This window comes from Gekko japonicus, unplaced genomic scaffold (assembly GCF_001447785.1).
Source record: "Gekko japonicus isolate JY-2015 unplaced genomic scaffold, Gekko_japonicus_V1.1 scaffold2815, whole genome shotgun sequence".
Lineage (NCBI taxonomy): Eukaryota > Metazoa > Chordata > Lepidosauria > Squamata > Gekkonidae > Gekko > Gekko japonicus.
Genome location: NW_015166507.1, coordinates 95,392 through 108,618, shown reverse-complemented (window position 1 = coordinate 108,618; position 13,227 = coordinate 95,392). Strand labels below are relative to the sequence as shown.

Here is a 13,227-nt window from a genome sequence, read left to right as displayed (position 1 = left end):
GTGAGCGAGCGATTTGGCTGCTGCATAAATTAGTTGGCTCTGGAGCCATCCTTCCTGAGCTAGGACAAAAACGTGTGAGCCAGAGGCTAAAAAATGATCAGCTAGCTCACACTAACTCAGCTTGAACATTGGTGTGAGCTACTGACTGTCAGAAATGGGGGGGCTAAACTAGAGGGATCCAGCCAGCTTTTAAGCATGCTCCTTTTTTGAGGTGTCTGGGTTGAGTCCACCAGGGTGGTCAAGAGTCCAGGTCCTGGAACTCTTTGCTGGGACAAAGAAGAAGAGGAGGAGGAGAAGGAGGAGGAGATTGGATTTATACCCTGCCCTTCACTACCCAAGGGAGTCTCAGAGTGGCTTACAAACTCCTTTCCCTCCCCCTCCCCACAACAGACACCCTGTGAGGTAGGTGGGGCTGAGAGAGCTCTGACAGAAACTGCTCTTTTTCAAGAACAGTTGTGCCAGAACTACGGCTTGCCCAAGGTCATCCAGCCAGGTGCAAGTGGAGGAGTGGGGAATCAAACCCGGTTCTCCCAGATTAGAGTCCGCGCACTTAACCACGACACCAAACTGATTTATACCCCACCCTTCACTACGCAAGGGAGTCTCAGAGCGGCTTACAAACTCCTTTCCCTCCCCCTCCCCACAACAGATACCCTGTGAGGTGGGAGGGGCTGAGAGAGCTCTGACAGAAACTGCTCTTTCTCAAGGACAGCTCTGACAGAACTACGGCTTGCCCAAGGTCATCCAGCAGGTGCAAGTGGAGGAGTGGGGAATCAAACCCGGTTCTCCCAGATTAGAGTCCGCCCACTTAACCACTACACCAAACTGGCCTGAACCCTTGGAAGGAACAGAGAGCAGGATCCATCTCATAGGAGTGCAGCACCAGCACCTTCTCAGGGCACCTGAGATTTCCTGGTGGAGCCTTTGGTTTCCTTCTCTTCATTTTTTAAAACAATGACAGCCTTTGGTGCAGAACATCATCTTCTCAAGGAGAAGAACATGCCGTCTTGTCTGGTCAGGCTCTTTGTCCTCGAGAGGTCCCAGAATGGCCGTGGGGAGTCCAGCCCCATTAGAATGCCCCCGGTTCCCTGATTCTGCCGTTTCCCCGGGTGGGGCTTCCTTGTGAGTGGGCCTGGCAGCTCCCCCGGGAAGGCCTTCGCCCCCCAGCGTGGGGTGATTTGCAGGGGATCCTCTTCCTCCCCTTCTGAGGCTGGGCCTAGTCTCTCTGCCTAACTTACTTTACAGGGTTGTTGTGAGAATAAAATGGAGGAGCGAAGAATGATGTCCGCCTGTTAGGGAGAAAGGTGGGGTAAAGCGGAAGGAAGTAAATCAACACATAAATATTTGGGGGAAGTGGCAAACCATTTTCCCCAGCCCCCTTTCCCCTTGCTCGCGATCATGGAGATGACACACCCTCCTCCGTGACAAAGCCTTCCTTGGTAAGATTTGTGACGTTTTTCACGTGGGCCGAATGCGGCTCTGGACATTGGCCTCATTTGGCTCCCCGTGCGATGGTGGACGGCGCCCGGTTTGGCGCCCGGTGGCTGGCCTTGCCTGTTTGCCTCTTGCTGGGCCTCTGAGAGGCCTTGCTGGCCACTGACCCAGAAGTCCGGTTTTCCCTCAGGGATGGCGTCGCTGGACGGCCGGGCCTCTGGCAAGATGGGCATGCGTGCTGTTGTCTATTACATGCTGACTACTGTCATCGCTGTCTTCATCGGGATCTTCATGGTCCTCATCATCCACCCCGGCAAAGGAGGCAAAGCCAAAGCCCAGTCGGAGGGGAAGGCGGAGCAGGTCCATGCGACAGACGCCTTCATGGACCTCATCCGGTGAGTAACTGGGGTGGGCAGGGTGACCACACCTATATCCATCTTCTGCTGAATCCGGCCCGTGGTCCATCAAGGCCAGACGGGCAGCGGCTCACCAGGGCCTCAGGCAGAGAAAGGCCTTTCCCCTCACCTGCTGCCTGGTCCTTTTAACTGGATAAGCCAGGGATGAAACCTGGGACCTTCTGCACGTCAAGCAGAGGCTCTGCCACTGAGCCACCAGGCCTCTGCCAGTGCTGAGAGGATGGCTGACCAGCTGTAAGAGACGGTGCTGCCGGGCAGGGGGGTCTCACAGAATGGAGCGGGGGTGGGGGTGACCTGTATAGAGGCTGCATGGGGTCAACCCCCTGCCCCAGCTGTGTCCTCTGGCCCCAGTCGGTTGAGGCTGGCTCTCGGTCTCTCCCGTAACCAGTTAGCGGCTGTGTGACCAGGGGTGGGTTGGGGGGACGACTCCAGTCAGGCTTGCGGTCTTCCCTCAGAGGAGGCCCTTCCTCCGCCAGCCTGGGCTGAGAAGAGAGGGTCACTTTTTCTCCCTGTTCTCCCTCCTTTAGGAACATGTTCCCACCCAACCTTGTGGAGGCGTGCTTCAAGCAGGTGAGGCAGAGGCTGCTCCAGCGGTCACACTCCATGGACATCCTTGCTGGCACACTTTCTGGCACCCTCCCCACAGGGACCTTTTTCTCCCATGAGCTCCTGGGCCTCCACCACCGGTGGCCATCCAGAGGTCTCTCGTTCCCTTGAGGTCTCTCGCCCCCTTCTCCCTCAGGGCTCCTTGTGCCTGGGCACACCCCCCCCCCCAACTCCTGTGTGAACTTCGGTCTTCCGTCTCTGAAATTCAGCCTTTTCTACTCAGCCTTCGACATGCCCCTTTAGTGCCCCTGCCCGGTTGTTCGTTTTATGTATCAGAAACATTTTTATGCAGCCTTTCCCCCCCAGTTCAGGGTCCCCAAGGCAGCAAAAAGTCAAAACACTAAAACAAAATACTAAAACAAAAGTACAGGGTCCCTAGGCAGAGGCAGGCGAGGGCAAAACCACCTCTGAATGTCTCTCACAAACACACCTCAATAGTAGGGAGGGTCACTGAGTGAATGCTGAACTATACGGAACAGTCAAGGCACCTCCGTCCCTTCTGTTATGACAAAATTGTGACTGGAATATCAAGTTTATTTTCACAGAGTGGGAAGGGGGTCCTGCAGGCCATCTAGTCCAGCCCCCTGCTCAATGCAGGATCAGCCTAGAGCATTCCTGACAAGGGTTTGTCCAGACGCTGCTGAAAGCCCGGGGGGGGGGGAGCTCACCAGTTCCTCAGGCTGGGGACCATCTTTTCATACTCTAGTAAAGGCCACACCCATGGCTGGTACTGTATATACAAGATAGTAATAATTCAGTTCACCGATGTACTGCTCTAAAGCTTTACTTCCATTCTGGGAGCATCACCCATTCTGGAGTCTCTCCAGTGGCCGCTTTCTCTTTCCTTTGCAGTACAAGACCCAGTACATCGTCAGAGTTGTCAACCGAACCTTCGTGCCCGCCGGCAGCACCGCTGCACCACTCCCACAACACCCACCCCACAATGGCAGCAGTTCTTCCCCTCTGCCACTTCCTGAGAACAGCACGGGCATCTGGCACAACATCACCCAAGCCCTGGGCAGCCTCCCAGAGGTGCTAAGCTACGAGGAGGTGGTGCCGGGCCCTGGCTCGGTCAACGGGGTCAATGCGCTGGGCCTGGTGGTCTTCTCCATCTGCTTCGGCCTGGTGATCGGCAGCATGAAGCAGAAGGGCCAGGCCCTGCGGGAGTTCTTCGACTGCCTCAACGACGCCATCTTGCGGATGGTGGCCGTCATCATCTGGTGAGGGGCTGCGGGGGTGGGGAAGGGCAGGCTAATGGTCAGACTCTAGCGCTCTGGGTCCTACTCATATCGGAATGGCAGAGACCGGCTGCTTGCTTTCTCATAAAACTTCCAGTGCTCCTTGAAAGAGGCCTGCGAGTGCAGTGGGAGTGGAAGGCTGGGCCAAGATGGTTCCAGGGGTGTTTTTCTAGATGTTTGAAACTGAGGAGCGGCTTTCAGTCGCTGATGGCGTGCGGCGGTGGGTCGGTCACCTTCCTCAGAGATGGTTTCTGAGTGTGGGCAGTGAAGGCTAGAGGGGGGCAGTAAAGCTAGCAAGGCTAGAGAGGTCCGTTTCCCCTGCCCCCTTCCTCTTTGTCCTCTGTGCTGCTGCCTCTTTGTTCACCCAGCTGGCTCCTCTCAAGAATTTCCTGCCTGCCAACCTTCTTCTCGTCCTCCTCCTCCTTTGGTGCAGTGGTTAAGTGTGCGGACTCTAATCTGGGAGAACCGGGTTTGATTCCCCACTCCTCCACTTGCACCTGCTGATGTGACCTTGGGTCAGTCACAAGCTCTGGCACAGCTGTCCTTGAAAAAGAGCAGTTTGTGTCAGAGCTCTCTCAGCCTCACCCACCTCACAGGGTGTCTGTTGTGGGGAGGGAAAGGGAAAGGAGTTTGTAAGCCGCTCTGAGACTCCAAGTGAAGGGCGGGGTATAAATCCAATCTCTTCTCTTCTTCTTCTCTTCTCCTTTCTAACCTCCGTAGGGGGGAGATGCGCTCCCTGCTGTCTCTTGCCGTCCCAGACTAGATCGATGGATAGGAAAGGTGGGTGAGAGAGAAGTGTACTGACACCTGAGATGTAAAACTGCTCCACACAGACATGCAGTAAAATAACTGGATTTGGCCCCATATAGCCCTTCCACTAGCAATGGCGCCTTGCACTGGAGGAAAGTGCCACAGCTAGCAGAACGGATCCAGAGGATCTGACCCAGTACAGGCAGTTAAAAGGGCAGCATGCTTCCCTTCGGTCTGGCATCCATACGCTTGGCTTTTGTTTGGAGGAGCAGTATGCGGACTTGGGGGAGCCCCCATCCCGTCCTTGGTTGCCCCGTTGCCAACCTAGAGAGCGGATAACCAAAGAGAGACCATGGGATGAGTGAGTAGAAAACAGTCAGTGGCAACCTTGATATATTTGCAAAGGGAATATCACTCTTTTATAGATTTTTAAAAAAAAGATCAGTATTAATACGAATACATTTCTGTACATTCATACAAGAATAAACGTCAAAAAATGATCCCACACTGTTGACAAGCACAGTCCAATAACCCAAAGTTCTTACAAACAGTAAATCATCTTTGTGTCTTTCTGGTACTAATATTGGATTGTAGACAAATAGTATAAAGGTCACGGATCTGCAGACAGGCTGGCTTGTGCCGACACCGTTTTCACAAGGCTTCTTCGGAGCAGAATATGCGTAGACTGTGAATCCTTTCCTACTCAGCATTCATGTCTGCATGCTGTCTCTGCAGAATGCTCACACTCAGTGAAATCTTCTCTTAGAGAAAGCAGAATGAGAGAAGATTTAACTGATTATTGGACTGCGCTTGTCAACACTCTGGAATCATTTTTTGACGTTTATTCTTGTATGAATGTACAGAAATGTGTTCGTATTGATATTGATCTGTTTTTTTTGAAAATCTATAAAAGAGTGATATTCCCTTTGTAAATGTATCACGGTTGCCTTTGACTATTTTGTGCTTACCGTGCGCCTTGGGCTCATGCCGGCCACATGACCACGGAAACGTCTTCGGACAGCGCTGGCTCTTCGGCTTTGAAACGGAGATGAGCACCGCAACCCTAGAGTCGGATTCGACTGGCTTTTGAGCAAGGGAGACCTTTACCTTTTAGAGAGTGGAGCAGAAATGCTGGGGGGCGGCGGGGGGGCTGGCATGAGCCCAGTGAACTTGAACGTCCTCCTTTGTGTGTGAGAAGCCTCTGAGAAAACCTTCCAGGGTTTCTGTTCTGTGGTTGCTGCTCTAGGTTGGCTTCTGCAGAGTCAGGCCCTTGGGCTCCTCTAGCTCAGCAGCAGTTCTCCAGGGGGGTCTCAGGCTGAGGAGGGTCTTTCCCCCCAGCACCGAGATCCTTCCAACCAGAGGTGCCAAGGGACTGGACTTTGACTCAGGGCACGCAACGTGCAAAACGAGGCATGGGGTCGGTGCGCAGGCACAGGAAGCTGCCGTGGGCACAGTCAGGCCCTCGGGCCGTTGTCTCCTCTGACCGGCCGCAGCAATCCTGGGTTGCGAGCAGGGAGGGGCCTTTCCCTGCGCCCGAGATCCCAGTAGGTCTGGGGGCTATGTTTGGTGTCGTGGTTGAGTGCGCGGACTCTAATCTGGGAGAACCGGGTTTGATTCCCCACGCCTCCACATGCACCTGGCTGGATGACCTTGGGCAAGCCATAGTTCTGCCAGAGCTGTGCTTGGAAAAGAGCAGTTTCTGTCAGAGCTCTCTCAGCCCCACCTACTTCACAGGGTGGCTGTTGTGGGGAGGGGAAGGAGTTTGTAAGCCGCTCTGAGACTCCTTTGGGTAGTGAAAGGAGGGGTATAAATCCAGTCTCCTCCTCCTCCTCTTCTCCTCCTCCTTCTTATGTGGGTGCACAGCAGGTGCTCTGGCACTGAGTTACAGCTGCTGCTGCCCCAAGTAAGGAAAGGGCTTGGCGTGCAACCCTACGGAGCTGCCATGTGCAGAGTCAGGCCAGCCCTCGGCTCGTCCGGTTTGGTCTTCTCTCCTCTGAAGGGTAGCAGCTCTCTGGGCCCTCATGTGGAAAAGGGCCTTTTGCTACAACCATTGCCTACAATCCTTTTTGCCTCAAGAGCTTCTGCCCGCAAAGGCTGTGCTCTACCGCTGTGCAATGGCCGTGTCACTGCATGTCTGTGTGTGTGTCCTCACCCCAAACTAAATTGCAGCCTTTTACACTTACTGGTGGTCTGGGGTCACCGGTAATGCTGTTTCTGAGCACGTGCAAATGGCAGAGTTTCCCAACTACCACTCCCGTTTGTGTGTACGTGCATCAAGTGCTAGGCATGGGGGGGGGCTTTTGAACACAGCCTGTGCTCTCTTAAACAGGAAAACTTTATTTACTACAGCTTAACAAACTAGAGCACATTGCAAGGGAAAGTGACTGTCAGCCGCAGTAGGCTACAGCAGATCTAGGAAAAGAAAAGGGAAAACCGCATCTCCAGTTTGGTGTAGTGGTTAAGTGTGCGGACTCTAATCTGGGAGAACCGGGTTTGATTCCCCACTCCTCCACTTGCACCTGCTGATGTGACCTTGGGTCAGTCACAAGCTCTGGCACAGCTGTCCTTGAAAAAGAGCCGTTTCTGTCAGAGCTTTCTCAGCCCCACCCACCTCACAGGGTGTCTGTTGTGGGGAGGGGAAGGGAAAGGAGTTTGTAAGCCACTCTGAGACACCTTTGGGTAGTGAAGGGCAGGGTATAAATCCAATCTCTTCTTCTTCTTCTTCTTGTCTGACCTGAATGTTACAGCTGTTTGCCTTGGTGTCCCTGCTCTGGATGTGTCGTGGAGCAGATGATCCCCTGTTTGCCTTGGTGTCCCTGCTCTGGATGCGTCGTGGAGCAGACGCTGATCCTGGATTCATTCACATTCACACACACGCACATCTGTATAGGTATTTGCCCCAGGGCTGCATGCTGCTCTGACATGCGTGTCTTGTGATAGGTATGCTCCCATCGGGATCCTCTTCCTGATTGCTGGCAAGATCTTGGAGATGGAGGACATAGCCGTGATGGGGGGCCAGCTCGGCATGTACACACTCACCGTGATTTTGGGGCTGCTGATCCACGGCCTCTGCGTCCTGCCCCTGATCTACTTCATCGTCACGCACAAGAACCCGTGGCTCTTCGTGGCTGGTCTGCTCCAGGCCCTGGTCACGGCCCTGGGCACCTCTTCCAGGTACCTCCCTCCCACCCGGGTCTAGCAGGGAGCTGAGATGACAGGGGGAAATCCCCGGGGTCTGTTGCCAAGCCAGAGTGGGGCTGGATGAGCAGTGAGTCTGACCGGGAAAGACGGGAGCTGGGGTTGGGGGAGAGAGAGGAAGGCTGAGAAATCTCAGATTATCTTGAACGCTTCCGGAGAAAGTGGCCCCAGAGGCAGAAATGGCTCCTGGCTTGTCTGAATGTACAAGACAAGTGTGGACAATCACGACCTAATCAGAGAACAGATGTAAAGAAAACAGTTGTGAGAGTCTGACCCACAGATCAAGCAGTCAACAAGACTTTCAAAGAAGATACTTTCTATATATTACGGTCAACAAGCACTACAACACAATAAACAAATTCCTTCAGATCATAAGAAAATCCTAGTGTAAAAATACATCATCAGTGCCGTCTCCGGATTATATAACAACGTTTCAAAATTGGATATTCCTCAGGAAATGTTAGAGTAGTACAAAAGCTCTTGACATTGATGATGTATTTTTACATTAGGATTTTCTTATGATTTGAAGGAATTTGTTTATTGTGTTGTAGTGCTTGTTGAGCATAATATATAGAAAGTATCTTCTTTGCAAGTCTTGTTGACTGCTTTGCAAGGGGCTACGGTGGCTCTAGTGGTTAAGACGCTGAACTGCAGACCTAAAGGTTGGTAGTTCGGCAGTTCGAGCCCCGAGTGCTGCATGACAGAGTGAGCTCTCGTCTCTGGTCCCAGCTTCTGCCAACCTAGCAGTCCGAAAGCAAGAAATTGCAAGTAGATAAATAAGGTACCACTTCGGTGGGAAGGTAACAGCGTTCTGTGCGCCTCGGGGTTTAGTCATGCCAGCCACATGACCATGGAAATGTCTTTGGACAGCACTGGCTCTTTGGCTTGGAAACGGAGATGAGCACCGCATCCCTAGAGTCGGATTCGACTGGCTTTCGAGCAAGGGAGACCTTTACCTTTACTATCTTCTTTGCAAGTCTTGTTGACTGCTTGATCTGTGGGTCAGACTCTCACGACTGTTTACTTTACATCTGTTCTCTTTGTCTGAATGTACTCCATGGAGAGCCAGTGCGGTGTAGTGGATCCATTTGTAGACTAGGACCCTGGGCAACTCGGGTATGAATCACTGCTTCTACCATGGAACCTTCCTGAGTGACCTTGGGCCCATGACTCTTAGCCTGGTTTGCCTTACAGGGTTGTTGTGAGAAAGTGGAGAACAGTGTTCTAAGCCGCTCTGAGTCCCAATTGTGGGCGGAAAAGCAGGATATAAATCATGCATGCCCACACTGTGTGTAGGAATGCAGTGCTGGCTGAGTCCACATGGCCAGGATTCTCCATTTCCCTGTCATTACCTCATGAATGCAGAGGCATTTGCATTGGCCACCAAATGACCACAGGGGAGTTTTGTGTGCACTTTCCTTCATCAGCTGTCATAACCCCCTGCATTTTCCCTCCACCATAACACCAGAGGGCTTTTTATAATGGTCGGCAATTGCTGTAACACAATAGCATTATCAGGATCCAGCCCCACAGCCTACTAGTTCCTCTGAATTCCCACCTGTCAATTTAGAAGAGGCTCCAGCCCTTCCACTCGTACAACAGCAAATGTGAAGAGACTAGATACTAGTTCAGAGGAACTAATGGATCGTTTGGCACCTTCAGGATCAACAAATGCACACGAAAGCGTCTACCCAGAATTAAACTTTGTTGGTCTTAAAGGCGCCCCTGCGCTCAAACTTTGTTTTGTTGCGTCAGACCAACATGGAGACCCACCTGAATCTATAGTAGATTGTAGTAACTATGGTGCTTTAGTGCAATAGCAATTCGTGTTTTGGGTTTTTTGAAATAAAACCCTCCAGTGGCACAGCGGGAGAATTGGTAGGCGCAGGAGGTGATGGAGGGAAACCAGCTCCAGTGTGGGTGGAACCTTCCCATCTAGATGCCTTCCTAACCTGCTTGGGCTGCGCTCTTTCTGTAAAGATCGTACCTAACTAGGTCGGAGAGAGAACGTACCAGGAAGGAGAGAGCCTGGATAAGTAGCGGCTAACATTGTGTGCAATCTTCAAAACACACTGCAGTTGGGAAGCCACTGTGTGAACCAACCCTAAGCACTGTTCCCTCTAAGCTGTGGAGTCTTGTGGGCAAAAATTCTGCTTTGCGAGCGACTGGCATTAAAGCTGTGAGCGAGCGATTTGGCTACTGCATAAATTAGTTTGCTCTGGAGCCCTCCTTCCTGAGCTAAGACAAAAATGTGTGAGCCGGAGGCTAAAAACTCTGAGCTAGCTCACACTAACCCAGCTTAGAGGGAACACTGGCCCTAAGATTCAAGAAGGATCTTGTAGAGTTTGGTATGACTCTGTTTTAAGAACTTCTTCATATATTTGAAATTTGTCAGCTTTGGTTCAGTGTGTTCCCTGTCGCATCCCCCCCCCCCTTCCCGGCTTTTATTTCCAGCTCGGCCACACTCCCTGTTACGTTCCGATGCCTGGAGGAAAACATCGGGGTGGACAAGCGAGTCACCAGGTTCGTTCTGCCCGTGGGGGCCACCATCAACATGGACGGGACGGCCCTGTATGAAGCCCTGGCCGCCATCTTCATCGCACAAGTCAACAACTATGAGCTAGACTTTGGACAAATCATCACCATCAGGTGCGTGTGAAAAAGCACAAGCATGCCTGCCCCCGGGGTCAGTCCGTGGCCCCTTTCCCAGCAAGGCCGAGGGGGGTGAGTGTGAAACGCAAACTCCACGCTCCTTCCCGGCCCCCTCTGTTCTGTTCATAGGCTGCTTCCATAATAGCTGCGCTGAGTTCTGAACTGCCACCGCTTTGTTCACTGAGCTTGGGCGGAGAATCCAGACAGTTCTTGGCAGTCAATTGTATTCCGGTGTGTTTGTGTATCTTGTTTTTCATTCCTTTTTCAGAAAAGATTTATGGTGGTTTTATTGTAAAAAGTAAAATATAATTGCAGCCCCAGGCTGTCAGGTGTGGACAGTCAAAAGCATTCTGGCATTCTGCCCTCTCCCCTTTTCCTCCCTTGCCTTCTCTCCTGGCGTTATGAATGAATGACTTCCTGTTCTCCCTGTGCCAGCTGATGAGTCAGTAGCTATGATCAGTTCTTGTTGCCTTGGGTGGGAAACTTTCTAAAGTGCGGCTTTTCACGTTGCATCCGGCCTCTCGTCGTCACTGTTTTAATTCAGTTTTTTATGGTCGTTATCACATTATTTAAGCAATGAGCAGTGGCACTGGCTGGGTGCAGCGTGCAGAGTGGCACTTAACTCACACCTTCTCTCCCCCCCCCCCAACAACAACAACCGGCAGCAGACCCTTGGTTCCTGAATGCAATGGAGAGAACAAGAAGTAACTGATCAGGCTGTAAAAGTAAAGGATGAAAGTGAAAACTGCAGAGAGAAGGATCTTTACCAAACAGGAGTTACATTTGAGTAAGCATATAGTGGGATGGATTTTAACAGGGAATTATGCAGCACAATATTTTTACAGTACATTTTAATCTAGAACGTAGGACTTGGTTAAGTGCCTTGTGGACCTCAGTTTTGATTCTCCTTGCAGCTGGTTGCGGAAGAGCAAACTGTCAGCAGCTCAAAGCTGTCTTTGTGTAGTTAAGAGATTCTAATCTCACCTCCAGACACAAACTCACGAGGAAGCCTTGGGCAAATGGCTCATTGCTCAGCCTCGGCTCTCCTGCCTGTGGTACAAGGCTGCCTACCTTGCAGGGCCATTGTTACCAAGGTAAAGTATCTAAACTCTCTTTGAGCACTTGAAGGCGATATGTAAACGGTAAGTATATTTCCGCATCTGGCTGTTCTTAGGGGGTTCAAAGTTCAGATGCAGTTAGCTTTTAATTGCTATATGATACACTGGGAGCTTTTGGTGTTTGAAAATCAAGGTAAAAATTAAAAGCTGAAAGACTAACATTGTTGAAGCAGATTCAGGTTGGTAGCCATGTTGGTCTGAAGCCGCAGAACAAAGTTCCGAGTCCAGTCAGGCACCTTTAAGACCAACAAAGTTTAATTCTGGGTATACGCTTTCCTGTGCATGCACACTTCCTCAGGTACACTGAAATGGAAGTTACCAGTCCATACATATAGGTAGAGGGTGAGCAGCAAATTAACATACAGCATAATGAAGATTTATTTATTTATTTATTTATTTGCATTTTTACCCCGCCCTCCCCGCGAACGGGCTCAGGGCGGCTTACACAGGGGCACAAGCCCATACATAAAACAATATAAAACAGTAAAAACTACCAAATCACGACAAAACAGATAAAGTGCTCCATACAAACAAGATGGTCTCTGAGGATGGTCATGATAATTTTCTTAGGTGAAATTGTCCTGTCGATGGCCCAAGCCAGTCCAGCAGCATCAGTGCCATGCAAATTTATGGCAGTTCTTCCGGGGACCGCTCCCAACCCCGTTGTTTCAGTGGTGGTAGTAGTAGAAGTGGCAGCCCCTATATAAAAGCCTGGCGGAAGAGCTCCGTCTTGCAGGCCCTGCAGAACTGCATAAGGTCCCGCAGGGCCCTGATTTCCTCCGGGAACTCGTTCCACCAGGTGGGGATTGTCACTGAGAAGGATCTGGCCCTGGTCGCAGCAAGCTTTGCCTCCCGGGGGCCTGGAATCACCAGGCGATGTTGCATCCCCGACCGAAGTGCTCTTGGGGGCATATATGGGGAAAGGCGGTCCCTCAGGTAGGTCGGACTGATGTTTAACAGATGCGAGGAGAAAGTCTTGTGAAGGGCATTCTGCTTCTCAGATGGCCCTGCTGTTGGCCTATTTTGTTCCTCTTTTTGCCATCCGAGGCCCCGGGCAGGCAGGAGCAAGTAGACCCAAGGCCCCGGAGCTCTGCCAGTGAGCACTTCCTCCTTTGGCATCGACTCGCCCACTGCCACCTCCTGCGGGCGAACCCATTGCAAGGGCTGTTGGCCAGGTAGCCCCCAGGGGGCCGCTCAGCCAGACTGGCTTGTGGGCCGTTGAAATTTCCCAGGGCACTCCCTGAGGATGCATCTCCTGCTTCTTCTCACAAGAAGGGCTCCAGGCTGCAAGAACTCCTGCCTTTGAAAGTGCAGAGGCTCAGGCGCATCAGGATCTCCTTTGCCAGTGATCTGCGGCCACACTGTATGTCTGATGAAAAGAGCTCTGACTCCTACCCTGAATATCTTGCTGGTCCCCAAGGTGCGCCTGGACTTGAGCCCGGCTGTTCTGCCGCAGACCGGCCGACATGGCTCCCCTCTGATAGAATGTTGTATTTGGTCCTCATTGGGGTGAAAAGCTGGGTGCAAACAGATAAATACCTACCGTGGTACTAATAAGTTGTTTCGTCTTCTGGTTTACTTATTTAAATACCTGTATCTCACTTTCCTCCCCAAAGAGACCCAAAGCCGCCCACGTCAGCAAAACGGAATTAATGCCTACAACTATAAATAAGCCAGCAACACCAAAATCTGTTGTCTTCAGCTGGCCCAGGATTCAGGATCTGGCCCAGCTAAAGGCAACCTTTACAACCCGCAGGCTAAGAGCCATTTGGCTTGCACCCCTGGCCATACCCAAACTTTATAGTGCGCGGCACA

The 13,227-nt window shown here is 51.7% G+C and overlaps 1 protein-coding gene across 6 annotated transcripts in view; it reads left to right on the top strand.

Annotated features, from left to right (window-relative positions):
• Positions 1 to 13,227, top strand: part of LOC107111292 (excitatory amino acid transporter 1-like) — a 33,946-nt gene that overhangs the window by 15,155 nt on the left and 5,564 nt on the right. For 4 of the 6 annotated variants that reach the window (XM_015412244.1, XM_015412248.1, XM_015412243.1 and 1 more), the window contains exons 4-9: positions 1,625 to 1,829; positions 2,378 to 2,420; positions 3,309 to 3,676; positions 7,385 to 7,618; positions 10,097 to 10,291; positions 11,285 to 11,388. In XM_015412244.1, the coding sequence (XP_015267730.1) occupies positions 1,625 to 1,829; positions 2,378 to 2,420; positions 3,309 to 3,676; positions 7,385 to 7,618; positions 10,097 to 10,291; positions 11,285 to 11,388 (1,149 nt within the window). The remainder of the gene's footprint in view (positions 1 to 1,624; positions 1,830 to 2,377; positions 2,421 to 3,308; positions 3,677 to 7,384; positions 7,619 to 10,096; positions 10,292 to 11,284; positions 11,389 to 13,227) is intronic. The other 2 variants (XM_015412246.1, XM_015412247.1) reach the window with 1 other exon arrangement.